General features: G+C 48.3%; 1 protein-coding gene and 1 pseudogene across 1 annotated transcript; both read left to right on the top strand.

Moving 5' to 3' along the window:
- The first annotated feature begins 2,447 nt into the window (after window positions 1-2,447).
- Window positions 2,448-25,927, top strand: EIF4EBP1 (eukaryotic translation initiation factor 4E binding protein 1). Its single transcript, XM_019440787.2, has 3 exons — window positions 2,448-2,653; window positions 22,411-22,590; window positions 25,473-25,927. Exons 1-3 carry the CDS (start codon window positions 2,509-2,511, stop codon window positions 25,502-25,504), a joined length of 357 nt encoding a protein of 118 aa, XP_019296332.1. The 5' UTR covers window positions 2,448-2,508; the 3' UTR covers window positions 25,505-25,927.
- LOC109262314 (40S ribosomal protein S2-like) lies at window positions 19,776-22,404 on the top strand (annotated as a pseudogene).
- Window positions 25,928-26,216: the final 289 nt, after the last annotated feature.

The following is a 26,216-nucleotide window of genomic DNA, read 5'->3' as shown; positions in this document are numbered from 1 at the left end:
TCCCAAGGCAAGACGATGGGCCACTTTGTTTTCTAGTGTGGTGACAAAAGGACAGGCCTGGAAGGGAGGGGACACTGGGCCATCTAGTTTTGCCTCAGGTCTTTCATCGCTGTGTGATCTTGGGCAAACCCCTGCTCTTCTCTGACACTCTGGGTTTTGTTTTTTGAAGAATGTGGTGAATTAAAAGGAAAAAAAAAAAAAGGTGTGGAGAGCTCTCAACACTAGAACTATAAGATTTTGCCACAGAATGTTAGCATATTTTAACTCAATTTGTAGAAACCTCAACTGGAGAAAATATGTATGTAGGATCATTTGACATACATATTCCATTTACTCTTTCAGAGAATTTTCGTTTTTAATCTTTGGCCAGGACAGATTTTTCAAAAAAACAAAAAACAAAAAACACCTGAGCTTAAAATTATACAAATTATGGAATTATTGTGGGATTTCTTTTTGACCTAAATGCCAATGAATGCTTTCACTTTCCTTAATTATTAGCTTTTTCCTCATGAACAGTGTAAATTATGGCCTGAATGATTGAAGAAAGATTAAATAAATAAATAAATAAGCAAATAAATAAATAAGATGGTGGTAAATGTTGTCCTGGATGACTTATAATGTACCTGGCCAGAGCTAAAATTTGGTGATTGCATAGTTTCCCGGGAGGAAATTTCCTGGAAGAACTTTAGGATTGCTTTTATCATTCTGGAGCAGCACTATCCAATAGAAATACATGCATACATATTACATACATGTAATTTCTTATAGTTCGACCAAAACAAGTAAAAAGAAACAGGTAAATTAATTTTAATGTTTTACTTAATCCAATACAGTCAGAATATTTCAACATGTAATCAACATAAATTATTGAGATATCTGAAGTGTTTTTCATGCTAAATCCTTGAAATCTATTTAGTTTACACTTGTAAATATGGACTAGCCATATCTCAATTGCTCCCTAGGCACAGAAGGCCAATGTCCCCCACAGTAGGCAGTGTAGGCCTAGAGTTAGCTCAGGAGTGCCCAAACCCAGCCAGTCCTCCTACCTGGGGCCTGATCCCTCCTGTGGTCCCTTCCCAAACTCCAAAGCTGGCCAGTCATCTTTCTGAAACAAACAGACCCAACCCTAATCCTGTCACTCCCCAGTTTAAGAGGTCTCTGATATCTCCTACCCTTGTGGGACAAAGTCTGAACACCTTGGCATGATTTTTAAAAACCCATCACAATTCAGCCCCAATTTCTCTCTTTAAAAAAAAATTTTTGTTTTAAGTTTATTTTTGAGACAGAGAACTAGTGGGGGAGGGGCAGAGAGAGAGGAGGAGAAAGAGGAGGGAGGGAAGGAGAGACATAGAAACTGAAGCAAGCTCCAGGCTCTGAGCTGTCAGCACAGAGCCTGAGGCAGGACTCGAAGTCACGAGCCTGAGATCATGACCTGAGCCAAGGTCGGACACTGAGCCATGAGATCATGACCTGAGCCAAGGTTGGACACTTAATGACGGAGCCACCCAGGCGCCCCTGACCCCAATTTCTCTTTCAGAGTGTTCACCTGTCTTCTCTACCCTTGCATGACGTGGCCACAACGATAGAAACCGTTCTCTCACACAACAGGCTTTTCTGTTCCTCCTAGCATTTTTCTGTCCCCACTCAGAGAGGTCCTTGAAGACTCATTCATTCGTTCGTTCATCCATTCTTTCAAGGAGTGACTACTAAATGTCAGGTAGCGTGTGGGCTCTTGTACCCAACTCAAAGGGCTACAAGGAGCCTCTTTGGCCAACTCTTACCCTCTCCACTGCCCCCCCCCCCCCGCCCCCCAGCCACCACTGACGTCAACCCCTCTCAGCTCCACCTGGGCTCTGGTTTTAGTTTTAATCACCCATCTGTGTGACTTGTTCACCAATCCTCCCACACCTTCCCCCAAGCCATGGAACGCCCATTCTTGGTTATTTCTTGTGAAGGCTCAAAACATCGAAGAGGGGTGAATGACCAATCAACCCCCACCTCCTCATCGGAGGAACTAAAGCACAGAACAGAGAGGGGACCATCCGGCCCAAAGTCCTCAGGCAGAAACCAGGCCTTCGCCAACCGCGAGGACTGCTAGGATCTCGCACAGCTTTGCGACACGCCTCGGACCCGGTGTAGGGTTAACTAACCTACACCAGCCCCCGGCCCCCGGCCCCATCCCATCGCTGCCAGCGTGTCGGAGAGGGTCCCGGGAGCGAAAGGGGCAGGCCGTAGTGGGGCGGCGCCCGCACCCGCGCCGTAGGCCATGGGGAGGAGGCCTCAAACTTAGGTTGCGGAGGATCGCACGTACGGGCGGCCAAGCCTAGGAGGGTGCGGCTGCTGCTGGTGCTGCTGCTGCTGCTGCTGCGCGGCGGGAACTACAAATCCCAGGTGGCGCGGAGACACAGAGGCGGAAGGGGTGGGCGTGGGCGTGGGCGGGGCGAGGAGGGACGGGCCAGAGCGGCCGGAGGGCCACGCTCTGGCTGCAGGCACTGCGAGCGGGAGACCATGTCCGGGAGCAGCAGCTGCAGCCAGACCCCAAGCCGGGCCATCCCGGCCACTCGCCGGGTGGACCTCGGCGACGGCGTGCAGCTGCCGCCCGGGGACTACAGCACCACTCCCGGCGGCACCCTCTTCAGCACCACCCCGGGAGGTAGGCGCGGGCTTCGGGTGCTCGCCGCGCGGGAGGACTGAGTGGGCAGAGCGGGAGGGGTCGGGAGTGGCCAGTTGGACGGGGCGACCGGGAAGAGGGGCGCGATGACTGGAAAAAAGGGCACCACGGACGCAGCGAGGGTCACGAGCGGATGGCCGCTTCCCATTGCCTGCCCTCTGAGTGCGTCCTCCGAAGCCCCGGCTGCAAACTACCCCAATTCGTTTCCTCCTGGGAGAGACAGCCGAGTCCCCCTACCCAGACGGATACGCACACTTCCAGAACAACCACATGCTGAGGTGTGCTGCCTCTTGTGGGTGTGGGGCGTACTGAGGTAAAATAGCTCCGGCTCAGGGTGGCCTGGGAGCAAGCAGAGGCCTGGCCTGGGGTTTTTAGGGGATGGGATGGGCGTTCTTTTTTTGGGGTAAACGACTCTTGCAGAATCCCTTTTTCCTTCCCGAGGCGCCCCCAGTTTTGCGTTGGGCCTCCGCCTCTGACGAAGGATTTGGGCCGAGGGCTCTCTCCTCCAGCAGCGCCTCACCTGCACCTGTGGCAGGTTGCCCACTTACGCATGTGGGATCTACGCAGAGGGACCTGGGGCCGCGGGCAGGACTGTGCAGAAAAACACGTTCTTCTGTCCAGGGGGAGGGGGAGCCTTGTGACCTCCCTGAGTGTATAAGGAAGAGGAAACTGAACTGGCACGGGTTGGGGCCAGCCTTAGGCTGCCCCCGGGAGCCAGGCATTCCTCCCAGCCCGGGAGCCCCGGCGCACAGGCGCTGATGAAACCTGCCCGCACGTTTGCATGATGAAATCCTCGTGGCTCACCACTTCCCTGCCATCCCCGCGCTGCCCTCAGCCCGCTTTGCTCTTCTCCCCTCCCCTAAGCCCTCCTCCACCGCTCCTGCCCAAACTACCCAAACTACTCGAAAACTACTCGCAGACAGTGGCGCTCCGTTGAGAGGCACGGGTGCAGGTGGAGCCAGGGGAGCAGCAGCGTCGCGGGCCACATCACATGCTTATTTTCTCAGGCTGCGGTCCCGCCATCAGCAAGCACAGCCAGATCCGAGGTCTTGAGCCGTTTGATCCAAAACATACAACGTTAGAACTGTTAGGAATCACAGATGTACTTGTTTCATGAGGCCCCAAACTGGAAAACACATGTCCCTTGTCCGATGTCACACCGTTTTCTCAGATTGAACGAGAAATACTATCCAAGTGTAGAGGGGAAAATGCTCTCTCTTCTATTAAAAATGATCCAAGGAAAAGTTCTCAGTAAGCCTTCTGTCCACCCTTGACTCAAATTCTCTTTCCATGCTATAGTTCTTTTGTAGTCCATTTGGTCTGCTTTCTCTGTGTCATACTGTGTCCGCCAGGATCCTTCCTGACAGTTTTGGGGTTCTTCAAGTGAGGGTGTGCATCTCTGATCTTTTCAGAGTGGGCACTGAGGCAACCCTGAAGGCTCAGAGGTGCCCTTTTCTGCACTCTTTATTGCTGGATGGGGACAAGTCAGATTGGAAGGCACAGCCAAGGGCACTGTTTACAGGGAACTCTGATCTACTTCTCACCTTGGACTGGGAAATGGGTTTTTTGTTTGTTTTTGGTAAACCTCAGCATATCTCCCTGCCTTTGAAAGTCTCTAGTTGGGAGAGAGGGAAAGGGGCTCTGAGATCAGAGTGTAACTCTGTTTCTGAGGCCAACTGGAGGGAAGCTAGCAGTGCCAGGAGCCTAAAGCCAGCTTTCTTGTCCTGGAGTGTCCAGCAGGACAGGCATAACGCACAGGCTGTAACCTGGAAAAACACACCTTGTTTTTGCCAAAGTCAGCCAGTCTGGTCTGCCTCAGTTAGCCAAGGCTTGGAGTCTTCCTCCAAAGCCCGCTTCACCCTACTTCTTTGCCAGGGCAAAGAAGCTTAACCTAAGGAAAGGTCATTTCTGGCACCCTTTTGCTCTAGCCTTGAGTGCTCTTTCTCATTCCTCAATATACATGTGAATTACCTGGAGACCTCATTTTAATGTTTATTTTTGAGAGAGAGACATAGCGTGAGAGGCAGAGAGGAGTCACAGAATTCGAAGCAGGCTCCAGGCTCTGAGCTGTCAGCACAGAGCCCGACGTGGGGCTTGAACCCACGGACTGTGAGATCGTGACCTGAGCTGAAGTCAGACGCCTAACCGACTGAGCCACCCAGGCACTCCACCCGGAGACCTCATTTTAAGTGCAGACTGCTGATTCTGTAGATTCTGCCATTGGGCCTGGGATTCTACACTTCTAACCAGCGCCCAGTGATTGATCTAAGTACTACACTGAGTACTCAGGAATGGGTAGAATGTGACTTCCCTCACCTTTGCAGACCTCAGGGTCTGGCAAAATGCTGCTGCTCTCCAAGTAAACTTCTTTTGAGGTTGGGTTTGGCATCAGCCCTCAAACCAGGCTCTGGAGAGAGTCTGCACAGGTGCCCATGCTAGTTTCTTTGCAGGTGTCAGGCACTCTTGGAGTGTCCACAGGTCACTCTTGCTTGGAATGGCTCTGCAGTGTTTGTCCCCAGAGGACCAGGAGCTGTGGTTGATTTGAACCATCTCATTCCTCAGGCTCCAATTTACTTTCCATGGTCATTAACCTTTCACAGGCTAAACCACTGATCTGATTAGAAGTCTGGAGAACTTCAGAGAAATTTGTTGAAAGGAGTGTTGCATATGAATGTTTGAGGCTTAAAAATCACCAGTGACACCATAGCCCCACAGAACCTTTGAATGGTCAGAAACCTTCCACCCCTCTCCCATCAACCTCCATGTTCCCCATTTCATGTTGGATTATTTGACCCCAAAGCCACTAGGGTTGCTTGGCTGGTAATCATACCTAAACCCTGTAACTGGGTAAGGTTAATCAGAGGTAGGCAGGTGGGGCTGCAGGTGTTAATGGCACCCTGATATAGACAAACAAAGTCTATGCCCAGAAAGCTTACCTTGGAGCAGCTCCCAGGTCTTTGGCTATAGGACAGACAGTGCTGGGAAGAGGAGGAGGTGGCCTGGGCACTGAAGCTAGAGCATAGCCAGTGTCCGGAGGCCTCGGTCACACAGTGGGAAATTATGTCTCCTAATTACCCAGGGTCGACAGTAACTCTGATGAGACTAGGGTCTCATTATTCTAGATGGGTTAAAAGAACTTGGACATTAAGGCAGTGAGGGAAATGTAATGGGCCCTCTTCTCCCATTGAGCTGAGCTTCCTATTAAGACATTTAGAACATTCCACACTATGTCCCTCATTAAAGATTTTGACGGGGAGCCCTGGTGTGGAGCACCCCAGACTCCCTCTGATGCCCACCAGACTCAATGTGTTTAAGGCATTGACCACATCCAGAACCTGGAAAACAATCTGACCTCAAGGGCTTGGCTTGCTACTTAGGAAGATGAAGACACACCTGAAATAGAATTAGGAGCATCAAAGTTGTAGCCATAGAATGAGGCAATTAGGCAGATACCCCCACCCTTCATAACCAGTAGAACTTGTATGATTCTCATTGTGAGAATTGCCTGCTCCAGGTCAGCAGCCTGCTAAGTCTTACATTCTAGCAATGCACACACAGCTGTGAGATTTTAATTGCCTTCACATTTTGTTGTTGCTTTTGTTTCCAGTATCCTCAAAGGATGGCAGGGCCTTATTTGAAAGAAGAGTTTGATCTTTTACATATTGATTTTTTTTTTTTTTTTTGAAAGAGCAAAAAAGTCCTCCATTACCAAATTTAGTAAAAGGACAGGCAGGGTGGTACCTTGTCTACTGTTGTCATCACGCAGTGAGGCCTTTTCTGGTGTGGGTCTTTAAAGTTTATTTATTTATTTTTGAGAGAGAGTGCAAGCGGGGGAGGGGCAGAAAAATCTGGAGCACAGAGTCCTATGCGGAGCTTGAACCCATGAACTGTGAGATCATGACCTGAGTCCAAGTCTGACGCTTAACCCACAGCCACCCAGGTGCCCCTCTTGTGTGGGTCTTTATTTGATATCCTTGCAAAAGAGCGGGGAAGGGGCAGCGGGACCGAAAAAAGGATTGCTTCCCAGGGCGCAAGTTTTGAACCAGGAGTGTTCATTTTCACGCCTACGTTTTACGTGTTCACACAAACAAAAAAACCTGTTGCTTTCTGGGCTTAGAGCCACGCCAGTGTTCTTCCTCCGTTATGATTCATGACAAATGAATCACATGTGCTTGTTTACATGTTTGTTCCCTGGGTAGATGGGAAGTTCTTTCCGAGCAGTCTTACTCATCTTTGTATTGCAGTGACTGAGTGCTGAGTCTGGTGTTTAGCAGGTGAAGAGTTGAAAAGAATCCTGGAACGACCGTATTCTCAGGGTAACCTAGTTCCTTTGCCACTGGGCCTGGGTCTGAGCTGGCTTAATGAAGACATCTGAATTTTTCTTTTCTGCTCTTTCAGTTGCAGGGCATAATTGCTTACCTTGGAATGTCCCAGGGGCAAGACTAACTTTCCCTGAACTTTGTCACTTATCCCAGTATTGCTAATACTACTTTTTCCAACTATTGCACAGAAAGTAGAAGGAGGTAGCCTTTATACTGAACGTGTCACTACTGGGGCCAGGGTCTCAGACACTGGGATTGATGCTCCTTATTTACTTGTTTGCACCCAACCTCACTGCTAGGCAGGAGTAAGTCACATCTGCCCAGGTCATTTGGATGCTCCAGGACATGGGCAACACAAGGTGTCTTGCAATCCAGTGCCCATGCCCCTGAAAGTTTAAGAGAGTTCAGATACTAGGCCCTGAGTATCACGACACTTAGTAACTTCAACAACAGCAACAGTAAATTCTTTAGGCTGATTGGGCATTTTCTGATGATCTCCCTGAACTCACTCATCTGGCTGCATACAGTTAGAAGCTAGATTGTCTGGGGCTAGAAGGTCCAAGATGGGCGTACCCACATATCTGGGGCATTGCTGGGGACACCTGGAAGGCTGGGAGTTCTCTCTTTCCTCTGTATTCTATTAGTCAAAGCAAGCCACAGGGCTACCCCAGATTCCAGGAGAGGGGAGATACCAGCCTTGGAATGAGAGGAGCCTCCTATAGGGACAGGGATGGGAAGAGTCACGGGGCCACGTTTTCAGGCAGTCTTCCACAAGGGCCAAGCCTCAAAGAGTGGTCCTTCGAGGGAACTTAACTGCCCATCCTGCTGTGTGGCCGCTCAGGGCCAAGGCCAGGTATTAGAAGCAGACCAGAACTGCAAGCCTGTGAATTGACTCTTGGGTTAAGAACTGAAGACACCTTCCTGAAAACACAGAGTTCTCGATCCGATGCCCCGTTTTCAAGGCCTTATGTTCAGCTCCACAGAGCAAACTATGCGGGTGGCCATGATGCCAGGCCACTGGGCCATACCTTCCACTGTGTGTCATGCCCCTCCTTGCTAACTGCTACCTAGCCTGCCTCCTCTTTCCTCCTCAAAGCAGCTAGGCTTTGGGAACTCCCTTCAGAGGAGCCCACGCTTGCCCACCCTGCCCAGCACTTCCATCTGAACATCCTTGATTTTCTGGAGCGCTGGCAGTAGGATGGAGTCAAGTTCTGAGGCCAGCGGTCCAAAAATGCGTAGGAGTGAGAATCCCGGGAGGTGCAGGTGCAGGTGGGTTCAGAACTCCCCTTGGTTTCCTGGTGACACATACAATGCGGAGGTTAACCAGGTCTTTTGCCTTAGAGAGAGTGCGTGTGTGTAAATCAACTTCTCTCTTCTGGTCTTTGGAATAAAAGGGGAAGGCAGGCCTATCTTAATTTGCTCAAGCGGCCATAACAAAATAGCACAGACTGCGTGGCTTAAACAACAAAAATTTATTTTCTCACAATTCTGGTGGCTGGAAGTCCAAGTCAAAGTGCCAGAAGGGTTGGTTTCTCCTGAAGCCCTTCTTGATGGTTACAGATGACCGTCCTCTTTGCTGCCACTCTATGTGGTGTGTGTGGTATCTCCCTCTCTCTCTTATAAGGACACCAGTATATTGGATCAAGGCCCTACCCTAACAGCCTCATTTTAACTTAATGACCTCTTTAAAAACTTTATCTCCAAATTCAGCTACATTGAGGCTGGGAGTTGGGACTTCAGCATATGAATTTGGATGCGAGGGGTTGGGGGGCAATTCACACAAAAAACAGAGCCCCTCCTCTTTCCAACCACAGCTTTTCTTGCTGTGTAAAGGGAGGCATTTCAGATGGAGGCTTAACCTGCTTGGCCTGGGTGCATTTTGAAATGTTTGGTTGGGGTGGGTGTGAGGGGGGTGAGGGAAGGGGAAGGAGCTTGGCCAGCCCTTAGAATAATTATTCCAGCTATTTTGTTCTGCACATTTCTGTAAAAACTTTGTCCCTCCCACTTAATTTTCAAAAACAAAATTTTTATTTTGATGTTTATTTTTGAGACAGAGACAGACAGACTGTAAGCAGGGGAGGGGCAGAGAGAGAAGGAGACACAGAATCCAAAGCAGGCTCCAGGCTCTGAGCTGTCAGCAACAGAGACCGATGCGGGGCTTGAACTTACAAACCACAAGAGCATGACCTGAGCTGAAGTCAGACTCTCAACCAACTGAGCTACCCAGGCACCCCTCTCCTGCTTAATTTTCAAATAAAACAGACTCTTCCTCACATGTCAGGGCCTCAAAGGGAGGGACTAGTGAGAGGGCCCTTTGTTACTCACTGATTGCCCTCATTTGGTATTTGAGGATCTTCATGAGATTCCCGGCCCCTAAGAAACTTCCAGACTTTGGTTCTCTTTGCAGAGCTGGTAGGGCCAGAGATGAAGAAAAATCTCAGACCAAGCACACCCTGATTGTCTCCCCAAGATTTTCTCCTTGACAAGGTGGCTCTGCTTGCTAAACAGACTGCTCAGCAAGGAAAGCCACCCTGACGCATCGAGCTCCTGCCTGGTGTGTGGTGGGCGGTTGGGAGCCCCCCCCCCCACCCACCCGGTAGACCCCATGTGTTGGCCTCCAGGTTGACACAGAGCCGCTGGCGAGAGCTGAATGTAAAATTATCCGGAGTATTTTGTTCACAGGCTGCTGGCTTGCATCCGAACGAACGTAGGCATTTGAGCCTTCCCCAAGCATGTTGTGAAACACTCTCCCTTTCCCTGGAATGGGAACAGCAGTTCTAGGAATTCTGTTCTTGTACTCTGGCTCGGCCTCACGTCCCCCCCCCCCCCCCGCCCAGGGGAAGAATGTTTCCATCAGGAGAGGCACAGGGGAAAGTGAGGAACAAGCAAGGCTCAATTTACAGAAATCCCTGCCAGCCCCATTTTGAAGCTGAGTGTGGCTACTGTGGGAAAATGGAGAAGAGATCAAGGCCAGCCTCTCTCTCAGGGAACATCCTGTTCTGGCCAAACACTCAGAAGAATAGGTAGCAGTCTGGAGACCCCTGGAATGTTCCCAGTTGCCCGTGCTGGCTAAGGCACGGTAGCCTGGTCTGCCTTGCTAGTTTTAAACAGAAGTTGGTGTTTAGGACTGGAGGCAGTACAGGTTAGGTCTGCCCCCTGGATCGCCATGGAGGGGACAGCCTTTCTGAGCCTCAGCTTCCTGTCTGCCAGTTGAGGATACTGTATCTCCCTTGTGGGGAGTGGGGGATGGGGCACTAAGACCTGGCCTGTCAGGCTATGAGCAGTGATTTAATCTCCACACTACTCCTGTGAGGTGTGGATTTTGTTAGTACCGTCCTCTTAGAGCTGCAGAATTCAGCGGCCCTTGAGAGTTGAGGGGCTGTTACACGGCACACCCAGGTTTGAGCCCAGAACTTGTGCCTCCAAGCCCCGTGCTGTTTGCACCGCACTGAGCACCTGCCAACCAGGAGCTCCTAAAAATAATGGTAGTGTATCAGACCTGGAACAGACCCTAAAGATTACCTACAAAGCCTGGCACATGGTTGGTACTTTAAAAATAGTTTGAATGAGCCTAGTACACTGCCCTTGTTTACAAGTGAGGAAAACAGACCCGAGGGGAATGTCTGCATTGCTTTGTACATTCAAAGAAACTGCTGTCACCACAAAGCATGTCTTGAGAAAAAATACCATTCTTGGATTTGGCGCACATCTGAAGTTTTCAAAGTCCCAAATGACACTGGTTACTAAACGTGCCGAAGCGCATGTTGGTTCTTGAAGCGTGTTTCCGTGGGCCAAAAATAGGATAGAGGGTGCCCTTACCCTACCCCTTTCACCCCCAGTCTCTTTTTCCAGGGTTGCTTACCTCCCCTCTGATTCGTCCCAGCTCTGACCATATAATTGGTCCCTAAATCATGTCATCTGAAGCTGTGCCAGTCATAATAGCTAGGATTTGTTTGCTGTTGTATTCCACACCATAACCCTATGACGTAGGCACCATCATCATCGTCCCCATTCTACAGAAGAAGAAATGGAGGCACAGAGAGATTGAGTAATAACTTGCCCAGGGTCAGTAGAGTTAGCAAATGGGAGAGCTGGGTTTCTAACCACTAGACTGTATGGGGAGAGGAGCTCGTATTCATCCTGGCGTGTTGTACCCACACCCTCTCTCTACAGGGCAGGTAACTCTTGCAGCCCGCTGGACTTAACATCTTCCCCACATGTGTTTATGTGGTGACGTGTTTAAAAGGCTTTCACTTTGGGGCGCCTGGGTGGCTCAGTTGGTTAAGCGTATGACTTCGGCTCAGGTCATGAGCTCAAGGTCCGTGGGTTCAAGCCTGCTTCAGATGCTGTGTCTCCTTTTCTCTCTGCCCTTCTTCTCTCTCTCAAAAGTAAACAAACATTAAAAATAAATGAATAAAAAGGCTTTCACTTAGAAAATAGACTCAGTTCTTCTCTACAAGTAGTTCAGAACCAAACCTGACTGCTACCCCAGCACCCAGCAGGATCCCAGCTACACAAATGGTTTGAAGCATGGGGGGCGGGGGTCTGCCTCTGTCCTTTTCCTACCCTGCTGGGAGGCAAGTTCTGGATACCCCTGCTCTGTACCTCCAGTTTCTCCAGTCTAGACCACCCTCAGTCCATAGACCCATTCCACTTTGGGAGAGTGCAGAATTGGGGTGACACTGATTTCTCTGGATGCCTCTGACTTTTGGAGGGCTTGCTGTCTCTGTCCACACTGGCACACACAGGGTAGATCTCTCCCCTGTCTCTGATCCCCACATATGCCTCTGCTCTCAGACTTTACCCACTTGACTATAGTTGTTTGTTTACAGATCTTTCCAACTAAATTCCGAGTGAGATCAGGAAATTGTTCTTTACATGCCTAGCACTTGGCATGGTGCTGGTACAAAGGGGTTCAAATACATGAGACCAACACACCTGTTTGGGGATGCAGGATCAAGCAAAGATTGATAAATGTGTAGGTGAGGGTTAACACTTGTCCATGGAGGTTAACACTTGTCCCTGGATTGGTCCCTATCCTTGGATACATGTCCGGGGAGTTACAGTCTAGCATGGACAGGGCCTAGCACACAGCCCAGAGAGGTGCTGGAGGGACGGGCTCACCACTCCACTTACCCTGCCCAGCAGAGAGCCCCCTAGGCTTTTTGTGGGGAGTGGGGGGAGTCTACCTAGTTCCAGTCAAGGCCATTTTCACTTGACTTACTAGAAAAGACATTCTGACCCTATATCCTTATTTATTTGTTTGCTTAATGCCCTATGTGTTAGAGTTTTGTATTAAAAAACAAAATATGCTCAGCGTAAAAGATGTTCGTTGTGCCTTTATCCTTATCTCACCCCCAGAAGTGACCAGACACAAAATACATACAGTTCTGTGACTCTTCCACACAATATGTTGCAGACAATGTGCACTTGTTCCAAATAGTAACCACACAGCACCGAATTATAGGTCTGATCCATAATTTAACCTGTCCTTTAATTTAAAAAATAAATCAAAGTTTTATATACATATATATGTGTGTGTATAATTATATAATTCTATCTTCTTTTGCATGTACTTGATTTTTTTCTGTAATACAAGTATGTGAACATTATTTGTAAATTGTTTATGTAGGTAAGTAGTTAAATCTCAAAATTACTGAAAGCCTCCCAACAAAACAGTAACCCCGTACCTCTCTCCACCCCCATCTCTTTAAAAAAAATTTTTTTTTTACATTTATTTATTTTTGAGAAACAGAGTGAGACAAAGCATGAGTGGGGGATGGACAGAGAGAGAAGGAGACACAGAATCCGAAGCAGGCTCTAGGCTCTAAGCTGTCAGCACAGAGCCCGATGCAGCGCTCAAACCCACGAACCGTGAGACCGTGACCGGAGCTGAAGTCGGACGCTTAACCAACTGGGCCACCCAGGCCCCCCCCCCCCCCCATCTCACTCTTTAGATGCAACTAACATTTTTCAGCCCTTTCTTTGGGGATTTACTTCCATATTTCTGACTTTTTCTTGACTTTTATTGATAGTTGAGGACTTATTGTTTGTACACCCTCATCTCTTTTTTTTTAATGTTTACTTTTGAGAGAGAGAGAGGGAGAGTGCGACCTGGGGGAGGGGCAGAGAGAGCGGGAGACACAGAATCCGAAGCAGGTTCCAGGCTCTGAACTGTCAGCTCAGAGCCCGACATGGGGCTTGAACTCACAAGCTGTAAGATTGTGACCTGAGTCGAAGTCGGAGGCTTAACCGACTGAGCCACCCAGGTACCCCTCTCATCTCTTCCTATTCCCTAATTTAATTATATCACAAATTAAAAAAAAAATACACATTATTTTTATTACTATGGCCCTTGATGAGCCAGGTAGTTAATTATTGTACAACTTAGAAAAATAGAGTTAATAATTGCTTCATTTTAAAATGTAATTCGTTTTCAGGGGCCTGGCTGGCTCTGTTCGTAGAGCATAGGACTTTTGATCTCGGGTGTGAGTTTGAGCTCCACATTGGGTATAGAGATTACGTTTAAAAAACGTGCTTACACTCACTTTGAGGACCCCAGGTTCAAAAGTAACAGTGTTGGCCCTACTTTGGGGTCTAAGAATAGGCGTGATGGGTGAAGGACCTGGACTGTGGCAAGTAACCTGTTACAGACTTACAAGGTGGCTATTTGAGGCTTCTGGTGAAATCTGCACATCTGTGCTTCATATCTGTTTCCTACGCTCTAACCCACACCTGTGCACTTGTTCTGTGGTTCTGGTGTCTCATAATATTACTGGGTAGCCAGAAACAGGTGCAAGTGCGTTGAGGTTTTTGCTGTGTTTAGCATGATCGGCAAATTGTGAAAATGTAGAAACACACAGAAAAGGTCCAGTGCAATAAAATAAATGCAGAGCTGGAAGTGGACTCCCTGGGGCTGCTAGACTTGGTATGTGGGACTGTGAGCCTGTGATGAGCTTCTCGTCCCTGTATAGATGCAGTGTTCTTAGCCTTAGTGGAAAACCTTGGTTTGGTGGTTTCAGCCTAGGGGGGCAAATAGATTGTAAAGGACAAAGCAGTATCTCGGTAGCATAGACCAGTGCTAGCCCTGTCTGTCTATTGAAATAGAGAAATGGACTTAGCTTAGCCACAGAGGTTTAAACTATCTGGTTGCCCCATACATTGACACAACCCGGGGCTCGGATACACAGTTGTATTTAGTGTTTTGTGGTCTGCTAGCCTTTCCAGCCCAGGAGCTTTTGGACAAACCTTTGTCCTTGTGTGAGGTTCGTTGTTGGGATTTTGCGTTTGTTTTTGTGAATATTCCATCCCTGAGCTTTGCAGGTAGACAGATGTGATGCAAAACTCACATTCTGAGGTGTTTCTTGCAGCAGAGTAATTGGTTTGCAGGAATAAGTCACGCTTTTCCGCTCAAGGGGGGGGAGGGGTGGTAATCCATGGGATAAGCTAAAGTTAAGTTGTTAGAAGAATTTTATTGGAAATTTTAGCTTTGAGCTTTGTTGCTCTAGTTCCTGAAGTAACTTGGAGATGCTCCTCAATTGTCCATCCACTGCTGTGATTCCTTGGGTCCCACCCATTCTTTTACTTTAAGAGAAAACAAGTAATTGTTGCAGGAGTGTCTGTATTTTACAGCTGCCCTTTATAAGAAGCACTTTTTCCAAATAAAACAATTTTTTAAAAATGTGCTTAGTTAAAGGATGCCTGGGTGGCTCAGTCAGTGGAGCATTTGACTCTTGATTTCGGCTCTGGTCATGCTCTCACAGTTCATGGGTTCCAGTCCCACCTCGGGCTCTGCGCTGACAGTGTAGAGCCCACTTGGGATTGTCTCCCTCTGTCTCTGCCCCTCCCCCACTCACTCTCTGTCTTTCAAAATAAATAAACATTTTTTTAAATTTTTTTTAAAGTTTTTTTTAACGTTTTATTTATTTTTGAGACAGTGAGAGACAGAGCATGAACAGGGGAGAGTCAGAGAGAGGGAGACACAGAATCTGAAACAGGCTCCAGGCTCCGAGCCGTCAGCACAGAGCCCGATGCGGGGCTCGAACTCACGGACCGCGAGATCATGACCTGGGCCGAAGTTGGCCGCTTAACCAACTGAGCCACCCAGGCGCCCCAATAAACATTTTTTTTTTAATGTGTTTGGTTTTCATTCAGGTAAGTCTCCCACACCCTCCAGTACCTCTAAAATACTAAACAAAATACAGTTTTACACACAAATTCGACTTGTGGATTTATCAGTACATTCTTTCCTTCTGTCCTGAACTGACAGGGTTTGGTGGCTCTAGAACGGCTCTAGTAGCTGCTGACATGAGATCTCCTGAAGCCCTTCATCTTATTCTAATTTTGTTACAATATTCATCCTGTAGCTTTCTGAAAATGTTTCTATTATACTTTTACTTGGTTGGTATTTGGCTGGGTATAAAATGAGGCCAAAATGAATTCTCCCTGGAGATTGTGAAGGCATTGACCCACCATCTTCAGGTTTCCAGCCTTGCCATTGAAAACATTTATGCCATTTTTATTCCCAATCCTCGCGTGCACCTGCTGTTTTCTCATCCTTTCTGGAAGATTTTAGGATCTTTTTATCCTCAGTGTTGTGAAATTCTACAGTGAATGTTAAGTTGGTGTTTTTAATTCATTACACAGGATACTCAAGGGGCATTTCAAGACTGATCTCTTTCAATTCGGGAAATTTTTCTTCCCTTTTTGTCTTTTTAGGTAAATTCCTCTTAGCAGTTTGTCTTTTCTCTCTTTCTTAACTTCTTGTTATCTGATGCTGGATTTCTAATTTGGTCTCTTTTTGCCTGTTATTTTTGTCTTTCTGTTCTTTAAAGTCTTTAAAAAGTTAGGGTGCCTGGGTGGCTATGTTGGCTAAGTGTCTGAACTTCGGCTCAGGTCATGACCTAGCAGTTCAAGGATTCGAGCCCCACATCGGGCTCTGTGCTGACAGCTCAGGGCTTGGAGCCTGCTTCAGATTCTGCGTCTCCCTCTCTCTGCCCCTTCCCCGCTTGCGCTCTGTCTCTGTGTCTCTCTCTCAAAAGTAAATAAACTTTAAAAAAAAAAATTCTCTCCCTCTATCCCTATCTCCCACTCACTCTCTCTGTATCTCTGTCTCTGTCTCAAATAAATTAAAAATATATATATTCTTAAAAAAAAGGTCTTTAAAAAGTTGAAAAGTTTAAAAAACAGTAAAGTCTGGGGCGCCTGGGTGGCTCAGTTGGTTAAGCGCCTGACTTTGGGTCACATCGTGATCTTACATGAATTGTAGCCCCACATCAGCCTCTGCTAATAGTGCGGAACCTGCTTCGGAACCTGTCCCTCGCTCTCTGCCCCTCCCCCATGTCTGCTCTCTCTTTTTCTCTCTTAAGCTTGAACAAACAAACAAACAGTAAAGTACCTTAACTGTTTCCTTCTGTTGGTTTGTTTGGATCTCTCCTTAGATGTAAGCTTTTCTCAGAAATGTATGGAGACATCTGGCTGGTTATATTTAAGAGTTAGGCACTCCAGAGCTGACTGGAAGCCCTTTGTGAGGTCTGGAGGCTGGTGGGTTCAATCTGGTGGCTAGCTGGTATTTTTCATTGGGAATCCCCTTCCCAAAATCAACTTCTTTTTTTTTTTTTTAATATTCTGCATTTTTTTTTACGTTTATTTTTATCTATTTTGAGAGAGAGAGCGCCCACAAGAGCAAGCAGGGGAGGGGCAGAGAGAGAGGGAGACAGAATCCCAAGCAGGCTCCTCACTCTCAGCACAGAGCCCGACATGGGCTTGAACTCTGTGAACCAGAGATCATGACCTAAGCTGAAGTCAAGAGTCAGATGCTTAACTGACTGAACCACCCAGACACCCCCCAAAATCAACTTCTATTGCTCTTTATTTTTGCTGTTTATTCTAAAGCAGAGCAGGGAGGGGGGTGTGAGGCTCACCATTCAGGAGGTCAACCTAAACTTAATTTCTCTGTCTCCCCTCCCTCCTGGGGTGAGGGACATAGGGGAACTCTCCCCATTCCCATTTTCCATGTTGACTCTAATTCCTGAACCTTCCTGGGGTTCTTCAGAACCCCGCTTCCTGGTGTAATGTCCACCCCTACCTCCCTGCATTAAAATTTTTTTTTTAACATTTATTCACTTTTGAGAGACAGAGAGAGGTAGAGCATGAGCAGGGGAGGGGGAGAGAGAGTGAGATACAGAATCGGAAGCAGGCTCCAGGCTCCGAGCTGTTTGTTAGCACAGAGCCTGGTGCGGGGCTCGAACCCAGGAACCTCCCTGCATTTAGATGCCACCCTCATCCTCTCTGTTAGAACTATTCCTCCATTCACTTTCTGTCTCCATGTATTGTGATTTGGGGTAACAGTTTGAGCCCCACTTGCTGCCAACTTGAGTATGGGCTTCTGTTTCTTGTTTTATTTCTCGGTGTTTATGAGACTTTTGAGAGAAGCATCAGGGAAAAAAGTGTCTTGGCTTTGCCATCTTAGAGCCGCCTGGATCCTCAAAAGCTCTTCATGATCTTGTTTGTAGAAGCTTAATGGAGTTGGATCATGTTCCCTAATATAGAGAGAAAAGGTAGGCCCTCGGCTGAAAAGGATTATGTGGAGACCACGGGTGTGATACCCACATACCCCAGAAGACCACACCTGACCAACACCCAAGGAGCTGCCTGCTGCTCAGCGCTTTGTAGGGACCTTGGCATCCCCCCCGCCCCCCGCCGGTTTCCATTGCCTGTTCCTGTATGCAGGCCAAGTCCCCAGCTCCTGGAGACTGCGTTTCAGCCAAGGGTACCTATTTTTGACGATATGAGACTGTGTGTTTTGCTGTTTGCCTCATCTGTGGGAGACATAGGGAGTTTCCAGAAGATCACTGTTGCCATGTATTGGTGGATCCCATGAAGGGACAGGGGGAAAAAAGGGTTAAAAAGCTAAAACTGCTTCCACAGGAAACATTTCCACTACATTGATCTCCAGCTCACATTCCTCACTGACCCCAGATGAGTCAGTGGGGGTTAGTGGTCCCCTCCTAGGCTTGACACCTTGCCAGCTGACTTTCTGAACACCACTGTTCCTGCCCCCCACGTGGCCTCCCTCCCCAGCTGAAATACTCCCACAGTGGGCATCTTGGGAACCACCTCTGCTGGCATTTGGTTTCTGGATTTTATTAGCACAAATGAGGATTCCTATTTTTAAACAAGTGCCCTACCTAGGTGGAGGGCAAGGGGCACAGAAGTTCTTTCTTTTTCTCCTTTAAGTATAATTAATGACTTAAAAATCGCCCGGTATAGACCCCCAAAGAACTGAAAGCAGGCTCTCGAAGAGATAGTTACACACCCAGGTTTACAGCAGTATTATTCACACTAGCCAAAAGATGGAGGGTGAATAAACAAAATGTGGCATATCCACACAATGGAATATCATTCAGCCTTAAAAAGGAAGGAAATTCTGAGACATGGCCAACAATGTAGATGAACCTAGAGGACATCATGCGAAATGAAATAAGCCAGTCACAGAAAGACAAATACTGTATAATTCCACTTATACGAGGTACCTGGAGCAGCCCAATTCATAGATACAGAAAATAAAACGGTGCTTTCCAAGGCTTAGCGGGGAGGGAAATGGGAGTTGCTATTTCATGGGTGTAGAGTTTCAGTTTCGCAAGATGAAAAGCATCTTGGAGATTGGTTGCAGAACACCGTGAAGGTACTGAACACTGCTGAACTGTATACTTAGGAATGTTTAAGATGGTGAATTGTATGTTATTTGTATTATTCCACAATTACAGAAAAATTTCTGGGGGCTAGTGGCCTTTAAAGAGCTTCTCCAGGAGTGCTGACCCCCCTCTTTTGTTTTTTGAGACCCTTGGATCTCCAGCTCTTAGGTTCCACTCAGATGGGGTCAGTTCCCTATTCTGTGGTAAACAAACCAACAAAGAAGCAAAGCTGGAGGGAGGCCAGGACAGGGGAGACTCTTGCCGAGCCTTGAAGATTAAGAAACAGAGAAGAGTGGTCCCTCTCTGAAGCCAAGGCATTTACCCTCAAGGAGAAGGCACTGTTGTTCTCCATTTGTAGCCCACTGGGCTCACAGCCCTTCATGTTACAGACGAGGAAACTGAGGTTCAAACGGGGGAGGAACAGAGGTCTGTGTGCACAGGGTCACACTACTGGCCAGTGGCTGAGCCTAAAATGCAGCCTGGGTTCTGTGTTCTTTGCTTTACACTGTCAGCACGGAGCCTGCTTGGAATTCTCTCTCTCTCTCTCTCTGCCCCTCTCTCTCTCTGCCCCTCCCTTGCTTGCACTCCCTCTCTCATTCTCTCTCTCTCTCTCAAACTTAAAAAAAAAAAAAAAAAGAAATGTGAACTGTGAACTTTAGCCCACATAGTGATGATGAACAAGACTCAACTTCAGCATCATTGCCTCTCAGCCAAGGAGAGCAAGGCCTGGGTAACTTAGGGCCAGAGTCAGACTAGGACATCCTGCATGAGTAGGCCAAGTGCACGTTTTGGTGTCTCTGACCATTTTTCTGCTCTTTAGCATCCTAGCCCTTAGCAGAAGGACCCCGACCCCACGCAAGCCTACTCAGAGCCCAGAGATGCGAATGAATTCCTCTCTAGGATGCCACTCACAGAGAGCCAGTGCTCAACATCTGAGACGGGAGTCCCTGCTGTTGGGACAGCACACTGTCATAGCCTTTAAGTGAGGGAAATACTTGAGGGCTATTGATAAGGAGGGGCATTCCTGAAGTCTAAACCATAGCTTCTAGCTGCTTCTTCAGGAAAATACCAAATGGCGGATGACCTTGGTGCTGCGGAAATGGGAGGCCAAGAAGGCTTCCACAGAGTCTTGGGCAGTGGCATCTGTGGCCAGGTTGGGGCCGTGGAGCTCCAGGAGGCAAGGCCAAGGACAAGGAGTGGGTCTGTATCACCAAGCTGGGCCGCCTAGTCAAGGACATGAAGATCAAGTTCCTGGAGATCTGTCTCTTCTCCCTGCTCATCAAGGAATCTGAAATCATTGACTTTTCTTGGGGGCATCCCCCAAAGATGAGGTTTTGAAGATTATGCCGTGTAAAAGCAGACCCGTGCTGCCAGTGGACCAGGTTCAAGGCATTTGTTGCCATCAGAGATTACAATTGACACGCTGGTGTGGATGTTAAGTGCTCCAAGGAGGTAGCCACTGCCGTCCAAGGGGCCATCATCCTTGCCAAGCTTTCCATCATCCTGGTGCAGCAAGGCTGCTGAGTGGGGGGGAGACAAGATCAGCAAGCCTTATATTGTCCCATGCAAGGTGACCGGGTGCTGTGGCTGTGCTGGTGCGCCTCATCCCTGCCCCCATGGGCTGCACTGCCACCCTGGGCAACTTCACCGTGGCTACTTTTGATGCCATTTCCAAGGTCTACAGCTGTCTCACCCCTGGCCTCTGGAAAAAGATGGTGTTCACCAAGTCTCCCTATCAGGAATTTACTGGCCATCTTATAAAGACCCACACCAGAGTGTCTGTGCAGAAGACCCAGGCTCCAGCTATGGTCACCACATGGTTTTATACAAGAAAAGTAAAAGGAATTAAAGCTTGTTAAAAAAAAAAAAAATCAGGAACACCTGGGCGGCTCAGTTGGTGAAGCATCCAACTCCCGACCTCGGTTCAGGTCATGATCTCACGCTTCATGAATTCGAGCCCCACATTGAGTCCTGTGCTGACAGTGCCGAGCCTGCTCGGGATTCTTGCTCTCCTTCTCTCCCTGCCCCTCCCCTGCTTGCAGTCTCTCTCACCCAGAATAAATAAATAAATATTTTAAAAAATATTTTAAAAGATCATAGCTTCTAAACTCCGGGCACTTATTCCCTCTGCGGTTTGCATTACAGTTGCAGCTTGCATTCTATATTAAGTATTTCTCCTTATATCTTGTACCTTTTTAACTTAGTTTTTGTTACTTTATTTAATTACATGCATTATTTATAACATACATACTACTATATTAAATTATATCCTGTTATGTATTGAAAGGAAACTTGATATCACGACCATATATGGAAAACCTGATCCACTTACCATAAATAGAAGGTAACTATAAAAAGAAATATGACACCAAGAGAGTTTTAAATTCTATCTGGATTCCACTGCCTGCTGAAGGCTTTGAGCCTGAGACCTGCTCTTTGTTGAAAAGGAAGAATCAGGAGCGTGAGCAAGGTGTTTAAGATAAGTTACTAGTACCACATTGGTGCTTTAGAGGTAATCCTGATTAAATAAGAACCCAACATGAATCACCTCTCATTAGTCACTGTTCTTTGATGAAATCAGCTGATTCTCCCACCAGAATCCCGGGTCCTGGACTTTAGAAAATTCTCCTTTTTAAGGTATCACTCAGGCAGCCATCCTCAGAGGATGGCGGGATGGGATGGGTCCAGGGTGTGGGTGAAGGACCAACTCCCTCAGAGGGAAGGGAAGAGGGAGTGGGTAGAACACAGACCATGTGCGAGCCCTGAGGTGCAATGACATGTCAAAGCAGGTGTCACAAGGGGACACGCATAGCAGGAGAGCCTTTGGTGGGAAAGGTGGAGCCCATGTGGCACTCCTGTCCACAAAGCCCAGGAAGGGAAGTGTTCTCATTTTTACTAGTCTGGGGGAGTCACTTAATTTTCTGTTGGCTCATCTGTAAAATGGAGTTAAAGGTTCTGGATATCCCTGGGGCACCTGGGTGGCTCAGTCGGTTGGGCATCCGACTTTGGCCCCGGTCATGATCTCACAGTTCGTGGGTTCAAGCCCCCTGAGTAATAACACTAAGCACTGGTTAGGTATTCAAGCCCCACATGGGCTTTAAGGAGAGAGCCCTGGATGTGCTGATCCGAGGGGAGGAAGCATGGCATGGTGGCCTTGCCAGGCCCCTCTTCCATCAATGTGCCCCACATGATGGCGTTGGTGGTTCTGAGGCAGCAGAGTAGGGCTGCAGCCAGACACCTGAATCTGCATCACTCCTCTTTTCCTTTTTTCTTTCCAAATGTTTATTTTTGAGAGAGAGTGCTAGCGGGGGAGGGGCAGAGAGAGAGGGAGACAGAGGATCTAAAGAGGGCTCTGTGCTGACGGCAGAAAGCCTGACACGGGGCTCGAACTCAAGAACCGTGAGATCATGACCTGAGCCGAAGTCGGACACTCGACTGACTGAGCCACCCAGGTGCCTTCCCTTTTTGTTTCTTTTCTTTTCTTTTTTTTTTTTTTTTAAAGTAAACTCTACCCCAAAGGTGGGGCTCAAACTCATGATCCTAAGATCAAGAGTCTCATGCTCTACCAACTGACCCAACCAGGTGCCCCAGTCTCACTCCTCCTTGATCTGGCTTTTGCAGAAAAACTTGCTGCCTCTGCTGCAGCCATGCCTCAAAGATGTGGAAAATGCACAGGCAGGAGGTTTGAGATGGCTTTTCCAATGTCCCTGCCTCCTCCCAGGTACCAGGATCATCTATGACCGGAAGTTCCTGATGGAATGTCGGAACTCGCCTGTGACCAAAACACCTCCACGAGACCTGCCCACCATTCCTGGGGTCACCAGCCCTACCAGTGATGAGCCCCCCACAGACACGAGACAGAACCACCTGCGCAACAGCCCAGAAGAGAAGCCGGCAGGTGGTGAGTGGCCGGGCTTGGCCAGGCTCTCCCTCGGGAAGGGAACATATGCAACCCGTGGATCCCCTTCAGAGAGGAAATTTCACGGGGGGGATTGATGGTGGCTGCCCCACCCTCTGTGGAGCAGCTTAGAGTGCAGAGGTGGCGTTGGGGGACAGTATTGTCACCAGTGCCAACTTTCCACGTGCAAGGGGCCCAAGAACTCCAGGAGAGGTGACTTGGCCCCATCAGGTAGTCTAATTAGTGGAGAGCTTGTTTGAAATGAGGGGGACTCCACACAGCAGCTTTCGTAAATAAGTATAACCCTTTGTATCATTGTATTAAAGCATTTCTGCTTGTCTGCCTCATGTGGGCCACACCCACAATGTGCATGTGCAGGAGAGGACTTCTCAAAGATACGGTGTACTTGCCCTCTAGGAAATCACATGTCTGCAGGATCAGAAAGGCATCCAGGATGGCTTCTGTCAGGGTATTGGTCCACTAGTGGATTCTTGATGAAGACATGTAGAAACCGTGCAAGCGGTTATTTCTGCAGGTTTGACACTGGGCAGCTAGGTCCTTCCTGGTATCTCTCCCCACCTTCCCCCTAAGTAATCAGAGCAGCCACCCTGGTAGAGGGCCGTGTGAATGCACTCTTTGTGGTATCATGACTAGCTAGCCAGAACGTCTGAGTGCTCCCATTGTGGGAGAACACAGTGTAAGCACTTGCAGATGACCTGAGTCAGATTGGAACCCTCTGACCCTTCCCCCGGAAGGCAGTGCACCAAGCCCAGACAGGAAACAACTGGGACCTCAGGCTGGGCTGGCCCTGCTGACAGCAGCAGAGCCCATGTACCCAGGGCCTGCAGGATGTGATTCATAGTTACCCAGCGAACCCCACAGCCATGACAGGCAACCCTTGCCTTGCCTTTCCTTTCAGACTTGGACAAGAGCGGGAGGGAGGCAGAGCTGGGCACACACAGAGCCGAATGAAGGACGGCACCAGGCAGTGTGGCTCCCTGCCTTTCATTAGAGGATGCAGAGAAAGATGGATAGATTCATGTGGTCAGTAAGGTGGTGCTTCCCAGCCACTCACTTTTGCCTCAAACCAAAAACCGGAAGTTGAGGATGAAGGTGGTCACACCTGACATTGCTGAGCCAGCACTGCCTGAAGGCTATCCCTAACCCCTCCCAGTTTCTGGAGCAGTGATCCCCATAGCAAATGCAATGGTGGCCCAGAGGTGCCCCAGGCTGACAACCCTTAACCCACAATAATGGCCTAAGAGTTCCATTGTGACGGGGGTGGTAGGGATGGACATAGTTTTTCATTTTGCTGAACAGGCTATTAGCCAAAGCTCCTAGCCTTGGACCATATATTTGTGTAAATATAACCAGAAGAAGTGGCCAGTTTCCCCGTGGGGGCCAGAGCCGGCATCTCAGTATATAGAACCAGAGAACAGCCTTACCCAGGAGATCATGAATGAGGCAGCTCCATTTCAGAAAACAACTTCCTGCAGCATGAGTTTCTTGGAGATTTTTGTGGAAAGAGTTAGGGTGAGGGCAGTGAGTAGCTGAACTACCAAAATAACTCCTTTACTGCAGAGTCAGGCTATTCTGCAGGCAATTGGACATATGCCTAGTAGGTTGTATTACCATTTTCTAAACCACAGCTGACACAGTTGCTCAAAAAAGTTTTATGTTTAAGGAATATTTTTCTGTGAGGTTGTGTTTTTGTTTTAATTTTTTTTTAAGTTTATTTGTATATTTTGAGAGAGAGAGAGAGAGAAAGAGCACGACTGGAGAAAGGGCAGAGAGAGGAGAGAGAATTCCAAGCAGTCTCTGCACTGTCCGTGCAGAGCCTGACACGGGGCTCGAACTCATGAACTGTGAGATCGTGACCTGAGCTGAGATCAAGAGTCAGACGCTTAACGAACTGAGCTACCCAGGTGCCTGTGAGGTTGTATTTATGTCAAATCCAAGTAACCATTCACTTTTATTAAAAACAATAAAAATTGGCTCAATTGGTTAAGTGTCTGACTTCAGCTTGGGTCATGATCTCGTGGGTTTGTGAGTTTGAGCCCTGTATCGGGCTCTCTGTTCTCAGTGTAGAGCCCACTTTGGATCCTCTGACTCCCTCTTTTTCTGCCCCTCCCCTGCTCATGCTTTCTCTCTCAAAAACAAATAATACATTTTAAAAAATAAAAATCAGTGGTGGCTGGGTGGCTCAGTTGGGTTAAGCGTCCAACTCTTGATTTTGGCTCAAGTAATGATCTCACGGTTGTGAGATCAAGCCCCAAGTCAGGTTCTGCACTGGGCCTGGGGCCCTGCCTAAGATTCTCTCTCCCCCTTGCCCTCTGCCCCTCCCCCGTTTTCACATGCATGCTGTCTCCAAAAAATACAATTTTTACTTTATGTTTTTTAAATATTTTTGAGAGAGAGAATGTGAGTGCATAAGTCGGGGAAGGGCAGAAAGAGAGAGGGACAGAGGATCTAAAGCGGGCTCTGCACTGACAACGGAGAGTCCTATGTGGAACTCGAATTTGCGAACCATGAGATCATGACCTGAGCCACAGTCGGACGCTCAACTGACTGAGCCACCCAGGTGCCCCCAAAATAAAATATTTTTAAAAAACAATAAAAATTGTATGAAATTCGGGACTGCCACTTCTTCTGTGGGGATACCTGGTCTCCCTTCTTCCTTTGGGACTAGGGAAGAGAGCACAGCTGGACAGGGAAACTTCAGGCCTGTTTCTAGGAATTCCTAGTGGAGTTCTGCCCTCCCTCCATTCTCCTAGTCTTGTAGGAACAACAAAATGAAAAATAATAAACCATCTCACTGGCTTCTAAAATGTGAGCCCTACCATTCACCCATTGCTTACCTGGCCATCTGTCCCTTCTCTCCCCAGGTGAAGAGTCACAGTTTGAGATGGACATTTAAAGGACCAGCCATTGGATTGAGTGATGCCTCTGGGCCCCTCTGGCCCTTCTTGGGAAGAGTAACACCAGCCAGATCTTTTGCAAGTTCTAATCCTGGGCAGGCGTTGAGCTTGGGGCCGGCCATCCCGGCCCTCTGCTCCCTTACTCAGGGCACCTGCTCCCCCTTCCTCTTCGTGAACACCAGCAGATACCTCCATGTGCCTCCATTCATGCACCCTAAGGGGAGTGACTCTCAGGAGCACACCCTGCAGCCCAGGGCCAGGAACTGGACATGGAGGAGCCCTTCTGAATGATTGTCCGGCTCTTCCAGCCCCATCCGCTGGGGGCACACCCACCCCTTCCTTAGGTCGGTGTTGTGGGAAAACTGCCCTCCCCTCCTTCCCTAAGAGAGGAAATAAAAGCCACCTTCGCCCTAGGGCCAAGAGTTGGCCCCTGTCTGAGCTCTTTTCAACTCCATGTGGATAACTAACCCCAACTACAGTTTGCATGGTGCCTCTAAGCACTTTCCTATACTTTTCCCATTGCTTCTCACACTGAACCTGTAAGGTAAGTAGGCTAAGTGTTCTCCTCATTGTACAGCTCAGAGAAGTTAAAATCACATACCAGTAAATGACGGATGGCACTGGCTTTGAGCTGTGCTGCTCTCCATCTCTTGTTGTTCAGTGCTGGGTGTGATTTCTTTTCTGGGCTTTGTCCCCCAAGCCTGTCAAGTG

The sequence above is a fragment of the Panthera pardus genome, unplaced genomic scaffold (assembly GCF_024362965.1).
Source record: "Panthera pardus isolate Hobbes unplaced genomic scaffold, ASM2436296v1 HiC_scaffold_13, whole genome shotgun sequence".
In the NCBI taxonomy this organism is placed as follows: Eukaryota; Metazoa; Chordata; class Mammalia; order Carnivora; family Felidae; genus Panthera; species Panthera pardus.
The sequence above is the reverse complement of the archived record's forward strand: the minus strand, read 5'-3'. Positions and strand labels throughout refer to the sequence as shown.

Bases quoted from the DNA above. Each gene is read 5' to 3' on its own strand.
- EIF4EBP1 (XM_019440787.2), top strand. From the start codon at position 2,509: ATGTCCGGGAGCAGCAGCTGCAGCCAGACCCCAAGCCGGGCCATCCCG. The intron at 2,654-22,410 runs GTAGGCGCGGGC...GCCTCCTCCCAG, and splicing joins CTTCAGCACCACCCCGGGAG to GTACCAGGATCATCTATGAC. The intron at 22,591-25,472 runs GTGAGTGGCCGG...TTCTCTCCCCAG, and splicing joins AGAAGAGAAGCCGGCAGGTG to GTGAAGAGTCACAGTTTGAG.